Source organism: Triturus cristatus, chromosome 6, assembly GCF_964204655.1.
Source record: "Triturus cristatus chromosome 6, aTriCri1.1, whole genome shotgun sequence".
Classification (NCBI taxonomy): Eukaryota; Metazoa; Chordata; class Amphibia; order Caudata; family Salamandridae; genus Triturus; species Triturus cristatus.
Window position 1 is genome coordinate 614,675,188 of NC_140589.1, and position 21,802 is coordinate 614,696,989.

Genomic DNA, 21,802 nt, shown 5'->3' on the forward strand with positions numbered 1-21,802 from the left:
AGACCACCAGGGATTCTTTTGTAGGGCGTGGCCCCTTGGGCAAGGGTTGCTCCCATTCGGTGAGCATTCATTTGGCCGTTTCTGCCACCCCGAGGGGCAGATCGGCCGATTTGTTTTTTTGTAGGGGCACTAGGCCACCTGGGTTTTTTTTTATGTTGGGGAGCGGCCCCTTGGATAAGGGTAGCTCCCCTTTATGGGAGGATGATTGTGGTCATTTCTGCCCTCTTTGGGTTGCAGAATAGCAGTATGTTTTAGGCGCATCTGCCCTCAAGGGGGGCAGAAGCCACTAGACGCCTGTTTTTTTTTTTTTAATTTTTGTGTTTGGGAGTGGCCTCAAGGGCAAGGGTTTCTCCCCTTTTACGGGGGTGAATATTTTAGTTATACTCTTAGGCCCACCTACCCCTTAGCTTGGCTGGTGCAATGTGTGTTGACTGGTGCTGGTGCATTATTTGCATATGTGATTGTAATGTTTTATTCTAGTGTAAAGCTTTTGATTCCTGTTTGCTATTTCGACAGTGGTGTTCTGCAGTTTTGCACAGTTGCATTTTTTTGGTAAGAAAAATATTTGTTGTATTTTCTCCAAATGAGGATTTTTGTCACGTATGGATGAATTTTTTTGTAAGTGGTGTCATAATGGCAGCTTATTTAGTTAGTGTTTTGTGCATGGAATTCTTTGCGATGTGTTTTGCATTGTCTTATGTGTAATTTTCCTTTCCCTTTTTTTTTAGTGGGATATTGTTGATCCATACTGTGTCTGTGCAGAGTAGGTGGTGGTGAATTTAGCTGCTTCTGGCAAGTGAGTGGTATCGTTTTGGACTATATAGGTATTTCTGATAATGGTGCATTTTGTTTATTAGTTATTTTTCAAAGTGTTTGTTGTTGTTGACTTGTTTGACAAGTTACTTTTATTAATAAGCAGTATGGCTAGCCGTAGAATGACTGATCAGCAGGTGGTTGGTATGCTTCTTGAATCTTCCTCTGAGCAGGATTATGAGACTGACAGTGCGTCTGAGGGAGAGGAGGGAGGGGAAGATTCAGGCAGTGAGTTCTCTCCACATGGAATCATCGGATGATGAAGGTACTCTCAGTGCAGATGAAGCTACTCTCAGTGCGGATGAAGTGCCTGTTTTAGAGGAGGATACTGCTGTGCCGATGGTGCAAGAGGCATCTGGATTGCAGCCTGAGGCTGCTAGGCTTCCTACTGGAAGTGCTGGACTCTGGGTTGATCCAAACATGGTGCAGCCGGTGCTGCCTGCCTTTAGTGGTGATGCAGGGTGTAGAGTGGATTGTGAACATTTTTTGCCTATACATTTTTTTAAGTTGTTTATGGATGATGTATTTTTGGGTGAGATGGTGGAGCAGACTAATTTGTATGCGGAATAGTTTTTGAGGGACAACAGTGACAAACTTAGGCCCCACTCTAGAGCTACCCGGTGGACTCCCACAAATTTGGAAAAGATGAAGAAGTTTTTGGGTTTGACTTTGATGGGTTTGATAAGGAAACAGCCATATTTCCTGCAGTTATGACTCGTGATCGGTATTTACTTTTGCTACGGATGCTGCATTTTGTTGATAATTCTTTGGCGTTGCCACGAGATCACCCTGAATGTGACCGTCTTTTCAAGATTTGGCCTGTTCTTGATCACTTTGTAGATCGATTTTCAGAGATCTATACTCCAGGGAAAGAAATATCTATTAACGAGTCTGGTCTTGTTCAAGGGCCGTTTGGTTTTTAGGCAGTACATCCCTAGCAAGAGGGCACGCTATGGAATTAAGCTTTATATGTTGTATGAGAGTAGGACAGGATATGTTTTTAATTTCCGTGTGTACACTGGTAGTGATTCCACTATTGACCCCCCTGGTTGTCGGTCCACTTTTGGAGTGTCTGAGAAAATTGTGTGGGATCTTGCTAGAGGACTGTTTAACAGAGGCCACCATTTGTACCTTGATAACTTCTACACTGCTGTGCAATTGTTTAAGGAATGTTTCAAAGTGGACACTTTTGCTTGTGGCACAATCCGCTCTAACCGTAAAGGTTATACAAAAGAGCTTGTTTGCAGAAAACTTCAGAGGCGACAGTGCAGTTCCTTGCGTAGTGATGAACTACTAGCTGTGAAATTTGTCGACATGAAGTGCGCAAACCTGTGTGCATTTTAGACTACAATAAGCACATGGGTGGTGTTGATAAGAGTAGATCAGAGGTTGGAACCTTACACTGCTATTCGTAAGGCTTACGTTTGGTATACGAAGTTGGCCATCCAGATCTTTAATTTAGCAACTTTCAATGCTTTGGTTGTGTTCAAGGAGTGTTCTCCTGCATCAAAGTTGACTTTTGTTCAGTTTCAGCAATCTGTGATAGGCAGCCTTGTTGTTGTGGAACAGGCAAGTGTTCCTAGAGTTGGAGTGGTGGAGGATGTGGCTCGATTGAAAGATCGCCACTTTCCCGATTTCATTCCTCCCACATCCTCAAAAGACTTTCCCACTAGGAGATGTAGAGTCTGTTGGCGAAGAGGTACGCAGAAGGAGACTCATATGTACTGCCCAGAGTGTCCTAACCCCGGGCTGTGGGTCCCTGCTTGTTTTAGAGTGTACCACACGCAAAATAATTTTTGGAAGCATCAATGAGTGGTAAAGTGAACTGCCTGGTCTGTATTCTTTAAAAAATGTGATTCCGTTTCAAGGTTGGCATTAGTGCAATGTATTTAGTTTCAGATTTTGTGTTAGTAGATTTGTATCTATTTGCAATTTGTTTGTGTTTTTATTGTTGTCTAAAAGAAATCCTAAATGTGATGGCGGTGTGCCTGGACTGGCGCTTGGCTGGCGGTGTGCCTGGACTGGCGCTCGGCTGGCGGTGTGCCTGGACTGGCGCTCGGCTGGCGGTGTGCGAGTAGTGACTTGCTGCTGGTCACTACACACACTGCTAACTGAGTGCCACTCCACGCAATCCATCAGCTTGTGCAGTTGCTGTGTCAGGAATGTGGGCGTGTGAAAGTGACGGGTCCTTGAATAGCGCTGTCTGCTGGTGTGAGTGTTGTAATGGGATGGGCTTGCGGCGTTAATGGTTTTGTATGTGTCACACGTATGAAAGGGTATGAATGGCCTGTAAAGAGGTTGTGCCTTGTCGTGGCTTTACAGCTCACAAGCTGTGAGTCAATGGTTCAGTTTCTCGCCCTTTCAATTATTAACAGTGCATTTCATTTTTGTGAAATCACTTGCTAATACAATTGTATATACTGAACTCACCCTCGTGCCAAATCCAACCAGTATGTGTGTGTGCTTGAGGATTAGATGGCTGTGCAGTAATATTTGTCTTTCTGAAGCAGGGTGTACCTTGTCCCTTTGTTTGAATGTTGTAATGGATTGTTTTTGTGCCTGGTGGTGTGAATGGTCTTGTGTGTATCACGTATGAAATGTGTGTGAATGGCCTGTAAAGCGGTTGGTGCCTTGCGGTGGCTTTACAGCTCACGAGCTGGTTCGTTTTTTTGTCCATTTAATTATGGACAGTGCATTTTATTTTTGTGAAATCTCTGGTTAATAAAATTGTATTTACTGAACCAGCACTCGCGCCAAATCCAACCAGTATGTGTGTGCATTTGAGGAATAGATGGCTGTGCAGGAATCTTTGTCTTTTTAAGTTTCTCTGCCAAGGTGTACATTCCATCTAAGAATAACCTACCAACTGTAGATATTGTCGTAAACCCATGGGAGTTCATGGTGATGTCTCTTGTGAATTCCAAAAAGTTATTTTTTCCACAATGTCCTGCAAACCTCAAATTGTCTGTCACATTTTCCTTGCAATATTGTGCCGAAATTCTCACGCTGTAGAAACAAACAACTAATTATGTCAAAACGATATGGTTTTGCAAGGGGTGTCACCTGTGTTTTAGGCCCCATGCTCAGGAAATTTGTGAGAGCCCGGTGACGTCCCAACTTTCCCACAAAAAAATGTGTGAAAAAAGTGATTTTCAGCTAAATCTGAGGTTCTGGGTAAGGAAACGTTGGGGGATCCACACAAGCCATACCTCTGGAAGCTCCCAGGTGTCTAGTTTTCAGAAATGTGTGAGCTTGGTAGGTTTCCCTAGGTGCCGGCAGAGCTAGGGTTCACAAACTACAGCTAAGCACTTTGCCAAAAAAGGGTCATTTTTCACTGCGAAATTGATGTGTCCACGTTGCGTTTTGCGCAGTTTCCTGTTGCGGGCACTAGGCCGACCCACACAAGTGAGGTACCATTTGTCTAGGAAGACTTTGGGGAACGCGGGGTGGGTGGAAATTTGTGGATCCACGCGGATTCCAGAACTTTCCACAACAGAAATGTGGTTTTATTGGGACAATTTTTTTAGGTTTGCATGGGATTCTGGGTAACAGAACCTGGTGGGTGGCAGTCAAGTCACCCCATCCTGGATTCCCCTGGGTGTCTAGTTTTAAAAAATTTATAGGTTTGCTACGTTTCCCTAGGTGCCAGCAGAGCTAGTGTTAAAAACTACAGCTAGAGACTTCGCAAAAAAAGGGTACATTTTCATTGTGAAAAAGTGGTGTGTTCACGTTGGGTTTTTAGCCATTTCCCTGTCGAGGGCACTATGCCTACTCACCCAAGTGAGGTACCATTTTTTATCGGGAGACTTAACGTAATCCAGATTTGTAAAGCAACTGTTATTACCTATTGATTTTTGATGCATTTCTGCCTTCCAAATGAAAGACATTGTGTAAAAAAGATGTCATTTTGAAAAATGACCGATAATTCTCATGCTAGTACGAGTATTCCCAATTTCGAAAATGTGCAAATATGTACTGTTTCTAAACTCTATAATTTGTTCCCATTTCAGAAATACATAGGTGTCTTTCATACCGATTTTTCCATGTATACATTTTCCCACAATAATTGCTATATACCCGGAACATAATAAAAAACCATTGCAAATTGTTGCTCAGTTTTTGACTGGGTTTGTCGGGTTCTTGGTGAACCTACAAGTCCTATATATCCCCGCAACCAGGAAGGTCCAGCGGATGTAACAGTATATGGCTTTCAAAGAGCGGTCATAATTAGAAGAAGTGGTTCAAAAGGGGGTGGTGATGGACGGAGCATCAGAACCAATCAAACACTCACACCCAGTCAACAGATCTGGGGGTGAGTGCTTGCAATGTTCAACACTCCGTCCATCATTTCCTTTGGTTTTTGCTTTGTTCGCCATAAATTGGCAGGGTATGCTCAGACGTGAGTCCCTTGCTCACTTTGCCACTGGATTCAAGCAAGCCTGGCTGAAGATGGCTGAAATGCCAGAAACTGGTCCTAGGAAGCTTGTTTCCTGCCCAGGGAAGACATGGCTTGGCAGTTCGGGCTGGACTGTTCCCATGAGGCACAGGGTCAGACTGATTTGCATATGGCCATGTCTGAACTAGGGTGGCAGAGTGGGCTAAAGAATGGCGATGGATTAAACCCAGATCAGTTGACTGGGGGTGAGTGCTTGCAATGTTCAACACGCCGTCCATCATTTCCTTTGGTTTTTGCATAATTAGAAGTTAAGGGTAAAAACGTTGACACAAAAGGCTGTTTTTTTTTTTTAACTAGTTTTCAAATTTTCCTATATTTAACTGTTAGTTTCAATAAAGAGACCTTGATGGATCTACACAAAGCAGCGAAGGCGTTAAAGCACTGATGTTTACCACCATAAATGCTATCCAAGTCAAGATGACACACTTGGATCAGGGAAGTCGTGCTGCAATGGGACTGACAAGGTGACCAACTCCTTTAGTGTCAATCCTGAGCTGAAAATGGTCATGCGGTGGGACTCTCTGTACAAAATCTATATGAAATCTCAGCAAGGCGAACCGCTGCACACCAGAGCGGGTGTAAACTAGTACCCACTGTAACCAACAAACCCAAAACTGGTGCCCACTGTAACCAACAAACCCAAAACTAGGATTTGGAAAAGGATTTGAAGAATAATTTCCACTGGGGCCTGGAGTTACCTGCTCGCCCTCCTAACAAGGTCATACATATACACTGTGATAAATATTGTGGAACGGATTTGTGATCTACATTTTGTTAACCTCATTGCTTGTCGCCTCATTAAGAACTTAAGACCCACTACCAACATAGCAATTTTGCTGCCAGAATCATCTTAACGCTATTGCCTCACTTTGAAAATTTCTGCTAGCATTTAAAGTACAAAATTGTCTGTTGTAGCTATTAAAGACACATGCAACATGCATTTCGCTGTAGGTGCGTTCCTTAAGAGTTAAAACTTTGAGCCCACAGCCTTCAAGATATTTAGAGGGATTTGTTTTCTTTGAACATTATTTACACACGCACAATGTAAAAAAAAAAAAAAAAAAGCTAAACTACCAATAATACTGTTTGTAATTGCCACAGTTAACTTCAAGCAGCTTCACCATGGCTAAGTGTCACTTTATAGGAGACAATTTTTTTTAATTTTTTTTTTTTTTTTTTTTTTTTAGAAGTGGTAGTTTGTACTTACATATGTGGAAGTACCTTACTTGTGTTTTGATGCGTGCATCTAGGCTGGTTGGTCTCCCGTACTGGATGGGGGTGGCATGCTGTTTTTGCCAGTACCTTCCGCGCTGGCAATGCATATGTTTTGGCCACTGGGTGTTCATTGCCATGTAAGGGCAGCAGTGGGTTGCGGTGAGATTGCTGAGTGGCCCTTATTAGTTTGGTGGGGGCTAAAGGAAACCTGCATAGGGTGATTTTATGAAGGACATGGACGTCACATCTGCTAGGCCGAAGTTCTCACCATTCGGAAAGGGTGCTGTCCCAAGCGGCTGATTAGTTCACACCCACGCCACGGCTACCATGCCGTGAATAAATTATGAAAATGGCGTGGACTCCGGAAGCTTGCTTGAAGCTGGAGCACGGTGTCTGAAGTGGCACTGTGCTAATAAAATGAAACAGGAAATTTGTGTGAAGAGCAATATGAAAGGAAGAATAAAGCACCCTCCCTGTGTTCGTTCTCCCCCCTCCCACCCCCCCAGAAAACTGGTCGAGGAGCGATACCCTCACGTAGCTGAAGTCATTCTTGCCCATGCACCCTGGGTGTGGCATTCTTGCGTTGGTGTGTAATTCACAAATAGCCAATGCATTGGTTATTGGCTTGTTTAGCAGATCTTGGCAACCTATGACACTCAATGTCTGTGTGCAGAGATAGGAACTTCTTAAAGATTATGTGTGTACAACCAGGCCACGTGCACCTACATCAGGTTGTTCAACAATAAGTAAAGGCTGGGCATGCAACCCTCTAGTTTCTCTAGATTTACAAATAAACCTCACTTTCTAAGATCTCTGCACTGGCCCCCTGGGGCTAACATGCTTTCTGCGAACTACTTGTATGACACACCAGGCCCTCCATTATGACTCGCCTTACAGAGAAATTTACAATTATAGGGAAAAGCTGAAATTTCTGAAACACAGAAATGCTGGCTCAATAAATATTCAGATTTAAACGTCAAACAGTTCTTAACCAATCATTTCGGGAGAGATAGTAAAGATGTCGAACCCCATTCCATCGGCGCCAAGAAGAACCTTGTACGCTGCCCCCAAGGAGTCCTACCAGACCCTACACCCATCAACTGAGGGAGCATCTTCCAAACATTAGTCTCCCTTTAATAATGTGAGGTACGTCTACGGAGAATAAGAAAAGAGATAATCAGTGTTTATGTATGGATTTCTGCTTGTCTTTACTCTGTATATTCATTTATGCGTTTTTTTTTTTTTTTTATACTTTTACGCAAACACGGTCATGTTCCTATTAGTAATCTATCTGGCTGATAATATTCAAGGCCCTTGTCAGGAAGGTAGGTATATATATATATATATATATATATATATATATATATATATATATATATAGCGCATCTTTCTTAAGCACACTGCTACCGTCAGACGTGGCCCAAGACATATAGAAAATTCCAAACTAAAATAATCTAGGGAGTCTAATCTTCTGGGTGCCTGTTTGTCAATTATTCATACGTGTCTGTCTTGGCCTGGACGTTAGTGGCTGTATGCAGCTCTCGCCACGGGGCAGTCTCGGAGGGAGAGAGGGGAAGGGAGGGGGCAGGTGGGAGACATTGATGGGGCACGTAGACGGGAAAGAGAAATAAGAAAGACTTAAAAAAATAGTCGAGGCATATTAAAAGTTTATATCCTGCAGGTTTTTTTTTTTTTTTTAAGCAGCATGGATACCGGTACTGTATATTTTTAAATTGACACGAACCATAATGCCCATGCACATGTTTACATCATGTTATCACAGTGCGCTTCTTTGCCACTGGCAGCTGTTCGCCTTACACAGCTCCAGGTGCAGTATTCACATCAGACCAGGGGGCGAGGGTTGTGCGACGGGAAGGGGGGACCACGCTTCCTGAAGGCAGACCATTGAAGATAAACAGGAAGTCCACTAAAGAATGGTTTTGATTGGAAAGCCTCGCGCGTGATAGCGACAGAAAAGTTATAAAGGCAGCTCTCGCTCCAAGTTAAAAACCACGCGATTTGTGTCTCATGGTGCCGTACTAGGCTCTGCCTCCCGCGCACTCTTTATTTATTGACTAGTGCTGCAAGTGTGTAAATATACAAAGCACGGGCCTGCACGCGTGTACTACGGGTAGCATCACCCTGGTGTGCTCGTGACAGGTACTGTGCAATACACGCCCAGCCTATGATATAATAACAACAAGAAGTACTCCCAAAAAATGAATTCAAGACTGCGCTGCTACAGATCCCGCACAAACCGACGCTCCTCATCCAGGGTCATAACGAAATCACCTCGCCCAGACAACTACGTCAACGTCTCAGGTCAAAGCGGGAGGAAAGAGTGGTAGAAGAGCAAATATGAATGGGGTTAAGGACAGGGCTTTAAGTGGAATGAAAAACCAGTTGCGGGCTCCGTCGGCAGGGCACCCAGAGACAAGTTCCTCACACGCAGCCAGTGTCTCCTCTCACACACAGACACTTACCGTTACACTGCCAGTGTGTCCGGTGACGGTCACTGCGTGTGCTCTTACATAGTGTTTTGCGGTCCCACTGAGGCGCTGTGTATCTGATCACGGGTCGTGTGCTGAAATGCCGGAAGGAGGGAAAGCGAAAGCACACCCTGCGCGCGTTGAGGGAGACGAGCCATACGAGTACCGACGTAAGAGCGCCGCGCCTGGACAGGAGATGTGCATGCGTATGGTGCGAGCAGGAGTTGTAATAACACCGCGAGCCATACGCGTGCACATCGGCTGTCTGGGCTGAAGCGTCAGATGCCGTGAGCATGCACATCGCCTGTCCGGGCAAGTGCACATCTCCTGTCCCCCTTCCAAACCCAAGTTGACAACAATATATCTCGCATAGCGATCAGCGCAAGCGCTGCGTCGCTAGGCGAGACCTAAAAAGAATCCATGTGTAACAACTGGAGTAACAGGGCCAGTCCTCATGGGAGGTTACGAATGAAGACAAGGAATTACTAAGGAGGGACTAACAAGCCTAATAATGAATCAGAAGCCAGCATTTACGAAGGACAATGACAAGTCAGACCAGTGTGGGTGGAGCTTCTACTCCATACTCTAATGTAGCATGGCTTGCAGAGCATTGCATGCGCTGTCCAGGGTGGACCTAAAAAGAATCCATCAGTACTTGGTCCATGAGCCACGGAACGGGACACAAATCAAGTAAAACCGGTATGCACTGACCAATCCAGAGCCAGCAAATAAAGGAGTGACAATGACTCCATTGCATGCTCAGTGATAGATAGGCTTCAAGCCACTATGACAAATAAAATCTTTCGCGAGCGACAGTGCATGCGCTGCGCCTTGGGCGAGACCTAAGCAAGCACTGGAAAACTAATGTTTGGCTCAACTGTGTTTTAGATAGCAATATTGAATGGGCAATACGAATGGATTATAAATGTACTTAAAGAATGCGAACATAATTATGTTTCATGAACAATGGTGCTTGCACCAATATTACATCTGGTAGTGTAAAGGTGCTTGCGGCATTTTAGCAAGCATATTATATCCAGTACATACTCCATGCATGTAGAAAAGTGGTTCAGGTCACCCATCTTCCACTATTGGCATGAGGCACTGTTAAACATATTGGATCATTCCACTATACCGTTTTATTCTCACATCTTTTTATCAGCTTAGATGTGCCCTACTATTTTTTGTGGAATGCATTAGGAGCTATTTTACATTCTATTTGAGAGGCAGACTCAGTACACATTAAAAATTCTCTCTCATTCATATGGATTCTACACAAAACTTTTTTTGTTTTACTCTGCAGCAGGATATTTTTTAATTTGTTTTTGTCACCAGCGGACTAGGAGACAAGAGTCTGCACAACCCAAAGCTCAAACAAGCGTTGGCATAGCCAATAGGTCTCGCTTTTGGGACCTTATAAGTATTTAGTTATGCAGCACAATATCCTTGGTGCAACAACATCAACTGTTGCATGGCTAAACACTAATAAGGTCCCAAAGGCGAGGCCTATTGGCTATGCCAATGCTTGTTTCTCTTGCTTGCAGTACTCCATAAGGCTCTTCAGTTCCCTTCTTTGAAAGGGGTTGTGATTATGATTTATGATCCCTAGGTAAAATGTGCATTCCATGCCTATGAGATAACGGTGTGATGATTCAGAGTACTAAGAAGCATTTTATATTTTTTTGCTGGTCCTCAGCTCTTAGATGTCCACGAGCATTACGAAACTTCATCTCACACAATGTCTCTTCCATTCGCTAAAGCTTTCATTGCTGCTGCACTTATTCTGAGTGTATGTAGTGTTGTGCTATGCTACTGCCGCTTCGGCTGTTACAACTCTATGAGGGGAAACTCGCACTTCTGCTGCACATGGCGTGTGTCTGTATAAGCTTGTATGTGTGTGACTGAAGCTTGTGCTTCTGTTCCACATACGGCACCTTTTGCTTTCTGTGAGATTGTTGCCCCCCCTCCCTCTTTACCTGCGTAGCACTGGGTCTTTGTGCTGGAGAAGCTAGCAATGACGCTGCGTATGTGCTGAGTGTTAATAATGTTTGGTAAAAAAAAAAAAAAAAATGGAATCCAAAACGATTGTTATGGTAAGTGGTTATCTTAGTTTTAAATTGTTGTTGCACCCTATTAGTATTTCTAGTGCAGTTTGCCTTTGGCATTTATGAGAACGTCATTGGTGCCCTCGTGTGGCGGGATTTGGGATGTCGCTGTTGGCAGCTAAAGCTACACTGACCGTTACGATGACTGGGTTTATTAACGTTGCTTAGACCACACCGCACAGAAGTGGAGTGGCGGTATTTAAACAAAGTCTTAATGAGAAACTAATATATGGACCGCGAAAAATTGGTTCACAATTGTATCCATAATATTGACACGTCAGCGGGGGACTCAAGCTTTCCAAATTGGGATTCCATCTACTACTACACAGCCTTGAACTATGGGCGCCCAACTATCCTTCACTTTTGATTATCCTTAACAAGCATTGGCCGCACGGCCGTGAGAGTGACACGGCTGCGCGGCCCGTGAAAGTGATAGCGATCAAGCGTGGCGAGCGAAGCGATCTATGGTGGGGGAGGAAGGACAGAATGGCGGCTGGGAGCGTGCACACAAGCACTAGCCCACCAAAAGCCTGTGGCAGCACTTTGAAAACCCACACACTAAATTTCTCGCAGAGCAGCGCATGGGCTGGCTCAGCAAGACCTAAAAAGGCTGGTGCTCATTTTACCCACAGTGTCATGTCGATGATACTAGCTTATCATGCTAGGACCAGGAAAGCAGCAGTTCCACTATTAAGTTCACAGATAACCTCAAATGAGGATACAGTTGCTTGAAAGCTGAAGTTGCACTATATAGCCAATAGATATACAATGGAGATGGGAATGCTTCAGTTTCACTATACTACTGACAGCTGTCCTCACAGACGATAGAGGACTGGAGATATACTGAAGGATACAGATGTACTGGAGGAAAGACTGATATGCTCATATAAATTAGAAGAATACAAGAATGGCAGGAAAGCCGGCAAAAAAAATTCAGAGGGATGGCAACGCGCTCCGAGTGTTATAGATCTTCCTGAGTTACCACTTATATGGGTTGTCCAGTTCAAGTTTTTCCCTCGCATTCTGAGATTTGCAATCTTATTAACTATACACAGGAACAATAGTTCCAGACAACAAAAAAAAAAAAAAAAAAAAATTATATATATATATATATATATATATATATATATATATATATATATATATATATATATATATATATATATATATATATATATATATATATATATATATATATATATATATATTACCTACTGGCGATAGCCAGTAGGTAGTTATAGTTAGGACCACGTTTCCATAGGAAAACCTCAACATTCTATTTTGAATAACTTTGGCGCCGGTCGACGAATCCTCGCGAATTTCTCAAAATAGGTGGGGCGCTACGCTCCGCTCCTACCCTGAAAGTCTCGGGGGGATTCGTCAAGCGGGGGCTGAGATAAAAGGGGGGTCCCAAAACGCGTTTTTCCCATGCATTTTTCCATAGGACCTTTAGAACGAGCTACAGCCCGAATGGCTGAACAGAATTACTCAAAATTTGGCAGAGAGGTAGTCCCTAGGTCAAGGAAGTGCCTTTTGTAGGTTTGGTGTAAATCTGTTCAGTAGATTCTGAGAAAATAGCCTTTAAATCAATATATATATCTGAGCCAGCTTACGGTACGCTTACCGTACGCTTACGGTAAGCGTACGGTGGCGTGCGCGATTCTGATTGGCTCTTAGATCTTAGTAAACATTCGAATCGGCCGAAACCAGGAAGCGGCGGCCGCCATTTTGTCTCTCGCACTGAGAGAGATTTTTAAAATCGGAAGCCCAAAAACATGTAAAGGGGCTGTTTTGACAACTCCCTCCCACATAGTCATGTTGAGGGAGTCCCCAAACATCCCCCAAGTGCAAAAACGGTTTTATTTTTTTTTCGGCAATTTCGCGGGGTACGCTTACCGTACGCTTACAGTAAGCGTACGGTAAAAAAATAAAAATAAAAAAAACACTATCCACACTTACCCCACCCCCTGTGCTTTTGGTGGCCGAAGGCCACCAAATGTGCTGGGCTTATTACAATGGAAAAAAACACTATCCACACTTACCCCACCCCCTGTGCTTTTGGTGGCCGTAGGCCACCAAATGTACAGGGCTTATTATAAGGGAAAAAAACTTAGCATTTAAAAAACCGTACTAATTCACTGAAAAAACCATAGGTTTCACACACGTTATAGTTAGGAATTAGCATTTAAAAAACCTTGCAAATTCACTGAAAAAACCATAGGTTTCACACATGTTATAGTTAGTGGAAATTTTACTGATAAAAAACCAATGAAATTGCCCCGTTATAGTTAGCGCAGGCAACTATAACTCACGCGACCGCAATCCTCTGCTGATGACATATGTGTCTTTATGAAAAAAAAATATTTGTAATATATGTATAGCTAAAAATGTATGGAAGAAGACATGGGCAAATAAGTGTCTAAATACAGTATTAGCATCAGCAGAGGATTGCGGTCGCGTGAGTTATAGTTGCCTGCGCTAACTATAACGGGGCAATTTCATTGGTTTTTTATCAGTAAAATTTCCACTAACTATAACATGTGTGAAACCTATGGTTTTTTCAGTGAATATATATATATATATATATATATATATATATATATATATACACATACACATACACACACAATAAAAATCTGGCCTTTTTGCACTAGTCACGCATAGAATGAGTGAGTTACACAATTTGTATTTATTCTATGTAAATGCGAAGCCACACTGGTACCACATAAAAGGGAATAGGTGCGTACTGACAGTTATGTTGAGCAGATCTGTAGAGCACAATATCACCCGGGAGGGTAGCCTAGCATTGAACAGGTGCAAGTCTACCAAACTTAATAAGATACATTTGCACCACGATGGAATCAGCAATTGAGGTGTGATCTTTAACAATGGGGTGCTGCTGGTGCGAAAGTCTACCTGTTTTTCAATTGTTTGCTGTTCTATATAGCGCAAACCCAGCCCAAGGGCATAGGATCGGTTTACAAGACCACCCAGTAACATTAAACAAGGCCAGATTTTTTGTTTTTTGGTGGGGGAGATTAAGTGATTTGCCCACAATCGAACCTGGTTCCTCAGTTGCAAAGTCTGCAAGTACGGCCGCACCACCACATCCTCTCGCCAGTTGACATATGACAAAACGTATACAGCACTGCCCTGTATATAGTTACTAGCACTTCAAGGCCTCAGACAAGTGCAGCGTACAGATGTCCTCACAGGAGACTACAATGCAGATGAAAGCTTGTTGCAATGTACTATAAACAGTTGTCCTCAGAGGATGCAAGGGTGCTTGAATTTTGAAGTTGCAGTCTACTAAAAATAGAGGGACTCATACTAATACAATGGAGACGGAAAGCCGCAGTTGCACTTTACCAACAGATGTCACCACGGAAGAGTGCAATGGGTTCATAGCCCTTCCTGTGTGCATCCTTACACTTTTGCAGTGCAATTTATGTAAACGAGAGCATGGTCATCTTGAAAAAACCTCAAACACTGCTTTGCACCTAGGTCCAAGTTTTCCAAGTGCAACAAACAAACATTAACTTCTGCAAGATCACATTTGCCATGACTAACTCCCACTATCAAACTATTTTTATACATCAGGATGATCACCCCATGGAGAATGCCAACTACACAACTATTACAGGATGACTAACATCCTGGAATTTTTGCACCCAGTGAATACATACAACTGCAACACAAGTGTATAGGAAAGAGCAAGAGCTGCAAAGCTGCTGTGGTTACTCAAACTGTGAAATGGGGTCCCTCTTAACTCAGAAGCAATTGTTTTCAAATTGCAATCAAGGCATAAGGGGTGTGGCTTCAACCTGGATATCTGCACTCTTACTACTCTAATGCATTGCACTCGTTATCCAAAAGGATAAACACACCAAGCTGATGGATCCCGATGAGTCCGCATTGCAACTTACAATGTCTTGTGTGCTATGAAAATAGTTGATGACACCCGACTATACATAGGGACTATAAGTCACTGGGAAGTACAAGTGCCTAAAAAGTTCTATTTTGGGGGAATTTTTTTTTTTTAGGTGTACACATGTGCAACAGGAAAACGCAGTCCCTCAAAGAGAAGGCATTTAAAAGACTGAAGTTGGCTTGCCCATATGACCTATAAATTGTGCTGCGGTGAGAGTGAGCAGATCAGTGACAAAGATGTGTTGATTTAGAGCCTCTACACATGTATGTACTTTTGAATGGTTTTGGGGGGTGGGGGCGGCCATGAGGCTGGAAAGACACACAAAGCTCTCTTTAGGCCAGACATGCAAAAGTAATAATCTGTGTCAAAGCGGTGGTTGGTTGCAAGCAATCTAACCTCGCCTGCCGCCCCCCCCCATATACACGCACTCCATTCCTGGCGCTAGGCCTGGTGGATAACTTATCTTGCAAACTTTTTTTTTTTTAAAATATCAACGATCATACAGTTTAAAAAAATTAAACGTGCAAGACATACTCCGAGTCATAATATTTGCGGTAAAAACATTCGAGAATGAAAATCATACGCAAACTTAGTTGACCACCTTCTCTACTGAGCGATAATTAGAATGTGGTATTCGCGAGACAACCAGGAACATCACCTTCAACATTTATTTATCACATGGACAGGTATTTGGATTACACTCACTAACGCCATATAATCAACATATTCTTCCATCATAGGGGACCCAGCTACCATGCACTGCCAGCAGTGGAGATTTGCCTAAACGAACCTTCACAGTTACTTTTCTGTGGTAAGGAGACGTCAAATGTTGACGGGTCTCCATTGTAACAATGCTTAGCTGTCAGTTGAGAAATGACAACGTTGAGTAAATTAACAAAATCTAGAATGTAATCCATGATGCCTTCAAGAAATATAACAGTCTAGCTGGTTATTTTGACAACAGGGTCAAAGTAATTTACAAACCCCTCGACTCGAGACCGAGGAGTGATGTGACGCTAATAGACTAATGTGATACTATGCTCAGCTTTGGCAAAAACAATGTACAACACTGCCCGTCGAGCCTACTACATTAATTTCAACAGGAAGAAAATGACAACGGAATTTCAAAGGTTTCATATGTTAAAGTTACTCCTATACATTTAAATGACAGAATAATGGGTACTGTAAAATCAAAGGCACCTTTTCATAGGTGCAACCGCTTCCAGTCACAAGGGGATCTGTTTTGGGCGTGCAATTAAGTGATGCAACGCAGCAGGGTGTAACAAAAGTGCACGCTCTACGGGGATGCATCAACAAGTACACTTTAGGGTGCGTGACAATGCACTTGTTTCACACACTTTATTACCGAAACATCATATTCGATCTAAAAGTCGAGGTTGGACGTGTACAGGGAAGGAGGTGCTCTCCCTGCGTAAATCAGTCAATCGGGCCAAGTGATGGTTTCGGTGAAGTGGTAAAATTGCGCTAACATCCCTGGTGGGCATCATGAAATACTGGTCACGCCACTCCCAGTTTGGCAATAACTATGTCCGGAGCTTTTTAAGTTACCAGCTTCAGGAAAAGGGCTTGATCAGATGAAACTGCACAGCATACACCAATCAAAGCGCAAAACTGGTCAGTAAAAGCCCACCCTCTGCGCAAGGTGCACGGAGCACCACTAACGCCCGGTGGCCTTTTACAGCTGCACATGCGCTGCTCTCAACTCAGACATACGATAGTGTGGTACTGCCTACAACCCACCAGGAAGAAACAAGCAGATTGACATACGATATTCTGAGATGGTCTACAACACATAGGAAGAAACAATTAGAATGACACACGAAAGTCTGAGATTGTCTACAACTCATAGGAAGAAACAATGAGATTATCAATCCAAGAGCTCTCGCCGCGCGACCCTCTCCAGACCCCTACTGCCAAGAGCTCACCTGTGGTAAGCTTGGCCGACACCTCTCCAAAGGGTGAGGGCTGCTGCACGCGTAGGTACTTCTGTGGAGAGGCCCCGGAGGATGAGGGGGTGCTGGGCGCGGAGAGCGGGGCGCAGCGCCTGCGCTTGGGGGACCCTGGGCTATGTAGAGGGTCAAAGTCCAGAGTCCGCTTGAGGGTCGCTCCGCAGGCCATGCCCGGGCCGCGCGCTGCCTGCGGGGGGCTCCGCGGCTCCTTTCTGCCCCCAGGGGCTGCTCTTCCGGTGCTCTGCGGGGTGTGCGAGGTCAGGCGAGCGCCGGTCTGTGTTACTCTGCTGCCCGGTACTGCTCCTGGGCCTCAGCCACCTCCTCTGTGATCCTCCGCTGCGGCGCCAGTAACAACATGGCGTCAACAACAACGCCAGCGCTCATTCAAAACGCCGGCACGCACAGCTGGGATGTTGTTGACGTCAACGCGGCGGTGAAAATACACTTGGCATGATGGGTCATGCAGTCCCTGCAACTCGAGCTGCTGGTGCGTCTAGCGCGTTTAAACGAAAAGAAGAACTCCATGTCCCAGGGATCAGTAGAACGGTGTTTGAATTCCGTGACCCCGTGAACAGAAAAAAAGTTGGGTGAGTCCTGGCCTTTGGGGCTGATGTGATTTTGGCTAGAGGAGATTGTGTCACATGGCACTTTCTGATACATCGTACACTATAAACTCAGGATACACCAAGCAATTTGGAGCACATATTCTTGATATTTTAACCTGAAGCGTAACCGCCTCGGTTTCAGGCAACAGCATGCTAAGGCTCTTGAGTTCACGAACTTTCGATTTAAAAGCTATGCATTAAAAATATTTGGTGCACACAAATTGTATTTTCCATTTGGGTAACTGAACGAGATGGGGTTGAGCCAGGGTGAGATTACTCCAGAGCGAGCTGCTAAATGACAAGTTTTTAGAATGGCGATTCCGTTTTTTGACAAACCTGTTGCTGTTTCGAATTGTTTTTATATTTTCTCCTTTCTAAACTATCAGTTACTCTTCTGCATGCACGCGGCTAATACAATGCCCATCATTCTGTCCAACAATTCTCATTTAGGGATTTTGGAATCTTGTTTGTGAGAATTACACAGAGCTTGACCTTATTGTGTTCAACAATGCTCCTTTCCACACAATCTGTGCCCCTGCCGGGCTGGAGTTCTCACTGACAACAACAAAAGTGTATTCAGGCCAATACAACGTGGCTGTATGGGGCAGGGCCTCCCCGCCCTAAACAGGTCAAACTCAGCAGGGACTATTCTGGTCAGACCCACACAGGGCAAAAATCATACGCACCGGGTTTGGTTTGTGTTGTGTGATCTGGTCTTACACCAATATGTACTTTAATGAAGTTTTTCAACTAGAGATCTCACTTTTTTTCTGTTAAAGCAGGAGCTAGAGATGATCAATCCCGCAAATTAATAGGGATTGCTCCGCACCTGGCTTGGCACTAGGAGCCAAAGCATTAACTGATGAAACAATATGTTTAATATGGAAATCCAATTATGACAAGCTTTACAATGAATTAATATGTGTGTTTTAACACTTAAATGCATTTCAGTTTATTACTTTAGATTATATCACTGCATTGAGTGACATGAAAATTTTACATTTCTCAACATGAATTTAGAAACGTTCATGACCCTCTCAATGGCATGACTGAACTAAGAAACAAGTCAATTGTCATGTGGCCCTCAAAGATGGTCAAATTTATATAGATAGTGCAACATTATAGTCTCTTAAACCATATACAGCAAGGTTATTTTATTAGGACACAGTCTGAACTGAACTATTCAATGTGCTCTCAAATATGACTATAAAGGAAATTGAGCCCCATTATAGAAAAGAGATTTGAGTAAGAGCACACATTTTGTTCAAGCAGCAAAGCTGTTATTTAAACACAGATGTTCTGGTTATACATTGTGCACGTTAACCACTGGATTAGTAACTATAGTATAATGTTTAATACCAAAGGACAGTTCTTTTAAAAATCTTTTTATGACATAAATATGGGGGGTTAAAGGTAAAGTGGACTGGACAAGTGTCCAGAAATTCCTTTAACTTTCAAGGGCTTCCATCAAATTTTTAATTCCACCAAGCCAGCCAGAGAAGGATCCAGAGAACCTTGTTGCAGTGTTAAATGGTAGCGGCAGTTTCAGTCGATAACCCTTCAAGTATTGCCCGGCGGAAATCGCCTCTCATACCATTCGATAATTTACCAATGAAAGAGGCAGACGCCGGAGACTGGAAGGCAGGAAACAAAGCTTTTATTCCGTCGTTGCAGAACACATCAGATCAGACAGCAAGGTATCGTCACGAGGTGCTCTAACTGCATCTCTGAGGCCTGGCCTCTTATACACAGGTTTATGACTTTATTGCAGGGTTATCATACATGGCACATTCTTGAGATTGTCTTGGAACATGAAAGAACATCCTCGGAATCCCCACTTCGAGCTTGTTCCCACACATATCTACAGTGGAAGTTCCCACCCCATCCACAGTAGGAGATGGCTATCACACAGCTGGACATTCCGCCAATTCCCGGGGGTGTGTGCGACCGGCCGGGTCTCAGGGGGTAGGGGCTTTTGATCTACTGTAATCCCTTTGATGTGGGGTGTTTCCCTTACAGTAGGGGCAATAAACTGCATCCGCAGGGCTAGGTGATGGCCTGGGATCGGTTCGGACAATGGGGCGCAGAGGAAGGGGGTTATCAAAGAGATGCATGACCATGTATGGGATGTCGGTCAGGCGTGGGATGTGGTTCCATGGCAGGGTCGCGCAGAAGGAGAGGGTTTATGGTCCGTGTATGAGAGAGCGGGGGTGGCCGGCGCGCGGGGGATGCTTGCAGCGCCAGGGGGACGCGCTGACGATCGGCAATGAGCAGGGAGAGACCAGGGTGCCTAAAATGGCTGCCGTGCGCTTTCCTGTGTGTCGCGCTGGGGAGAGACAAGATGGCGCAGATAATGTTCAGTTTGCAAGCTAAATTTCCACAGCAGGACAGCCAGAGATTGACATAAAGAAGTATTTTCAGTCATCAGGCTTTGGTGTTGGAGAGTCAAGTTGTTTACAGCTGTTAACAATTTCTAGATCTGATCTATCAGGTCTTCTTGGCGACTGATGTATTGTCTTTTTGGTTCGTAGGAATAACCAACTATCTCCAGAAAGAAACCCAGATGCCAGAATGAAACTGGGGGCTTAGAATTGCTCCCAAAACAATATCCAGTAGGAAGCAAAAAAAAATTAGCTCGAGACTAGAAAAACCTTCCAACCAACCAGGCCAAGCTGCAAGGTGAAGAGCAAGGAGAAAACAAGCAAGAACTGGAGAAGGCAGAGGTTCCACGAATCTATTGAGTGAGCACTCAAGCAAAAATTATTGTGATATAATTGAACTCAAATTGGACTCCCGTTATATAGTAAAAAACAGGACGTGATGTTATTCAGATTTGGCTCAGCCATCTTAGATTGAGAAAGATATTAGTAACTAATAAGGAATACTTACAAGTAACTGTTCAAATATATATGATGTTTTATCAGAAGAATGCTATTAATTAAGTATGTTACCTCCATGACTTTTTAAATAAAACATTGTAGGCCTTAAGAAATTTCCCTGTAAGCAGCATTTCAGATATGCCTGCTTGTAGGGAGAAAAGTGCCCCAGAATTCCCTGCATACCTACCGAAATACGCAGGAAGAAAGATGGCCTGGCACAAGGATGCTGCGGCAATGTGACGGCCCAGAACATAGGCTATGAGCAACTACAAGTGGGGCTTCCTGGATAACCAAAATGGCAAAGAACTCCGCCCGGAGCAGTGAATACAGTATGGATAAAATCCATACACTTAAGCTGGAAAACCTTGCAAGAGCATCAACATTAGTGTGCTCTCTTCCTGCATGGTGTTCAGCTGAAAAATACATTTACTTGTAGAAAGGTGGACCACTGTAAAAGTTTTGGATCCCCCCACCAGCATTGGCATTAACCATTTGAGTGCTCCATTATCGTTCTGCACCCAGAGTTCTAAACAGATATGGTGGCCATGGTAGCTTGCGTAACAATCACACATCAGCTCAAGCCTCTGGGGGGGCGTGGGGGGGGGAGCATACAATTCCTTCTTATCTTCCATTTCCACATTGTTGTCACGTTCACTTGTAGTCTCTCTACCATATCTTCACTTTGTATAGCTATATTGCCTATTGAAGACCTGTCTCTTTCCACTGGGGCTCCCTGATCCCCCTGTAGGATTAAATGGGGCTTAAGGGTTCGCAAGATAATTCATATATTAGATTGAGTTAGTAAGACAAGCTATATAGTTTATGGAATTACTTTGTACCTAAATGGTTCCGTCTTGGGGTTCAATGGTCAATATTTCTTAGGATCTCCGTGGGAGTCTCGGGGTAGATTTGGAATTATGGGTGTCGTTCTGGGGTTTATGGAGCCTCCCCTTCTTCCAACGGGAGTCTATGGTGAAAGCAATCTGGCCATTAGGTTCAACAGAAGCAGCCATTATTTCTTTTCCTTCTTTCATGACATCATCATGGCCCAGTCATGGCCCCATGGGCCTTTTGCCACGTGAAAGGGAATCAGTTTCCCTTTGTAGGTACCTGCCCCTGCCTTCGAAGGCAAGGTATAATTTCTGACTGTTGCACTACAATATTGAAGTTTAAAATATTGTTCACTTCGACATTGTTTTTTATCATGGTGTTCATTTTATGTTTTTATTTTAATCTGTATGTCATTCTGAATTTTATTTTTTTACTTCAAATCTTTTTATTAAATATTTTCCAGGTATATAAAATATTTTCCAGGAATATAAAAAAAACAATATCTGTT

At 43.6% G+C, this 21,802-nt stretch overlaps 1 protein-coding gene across 1 annotated transcript in view; it reads right to left on the minus strand.

Moving 5' to 3' along the window:
* Positions 1–17,365, minus strand: part of AKIRIN2 (akirin 2) — a 52,215-nt gene extending 34,850 nt beyond the window's left edge. Inside the window, exon 1 of the mRNA XM_085611099.1 lies at positions 16,956–17,365. Coding sequence (XP_085467225.1) covers positions 16,956–17,148 — 193 coding nt within the window. The 5' untranslated portion in view covers positions 17,149–17,365. The remainder of the gene's footprint in view (positions 1–16,955) is intronic.
* Between the last annotated feature and the right edge of the window lie 4,437 nt (positions 17,366–21,802).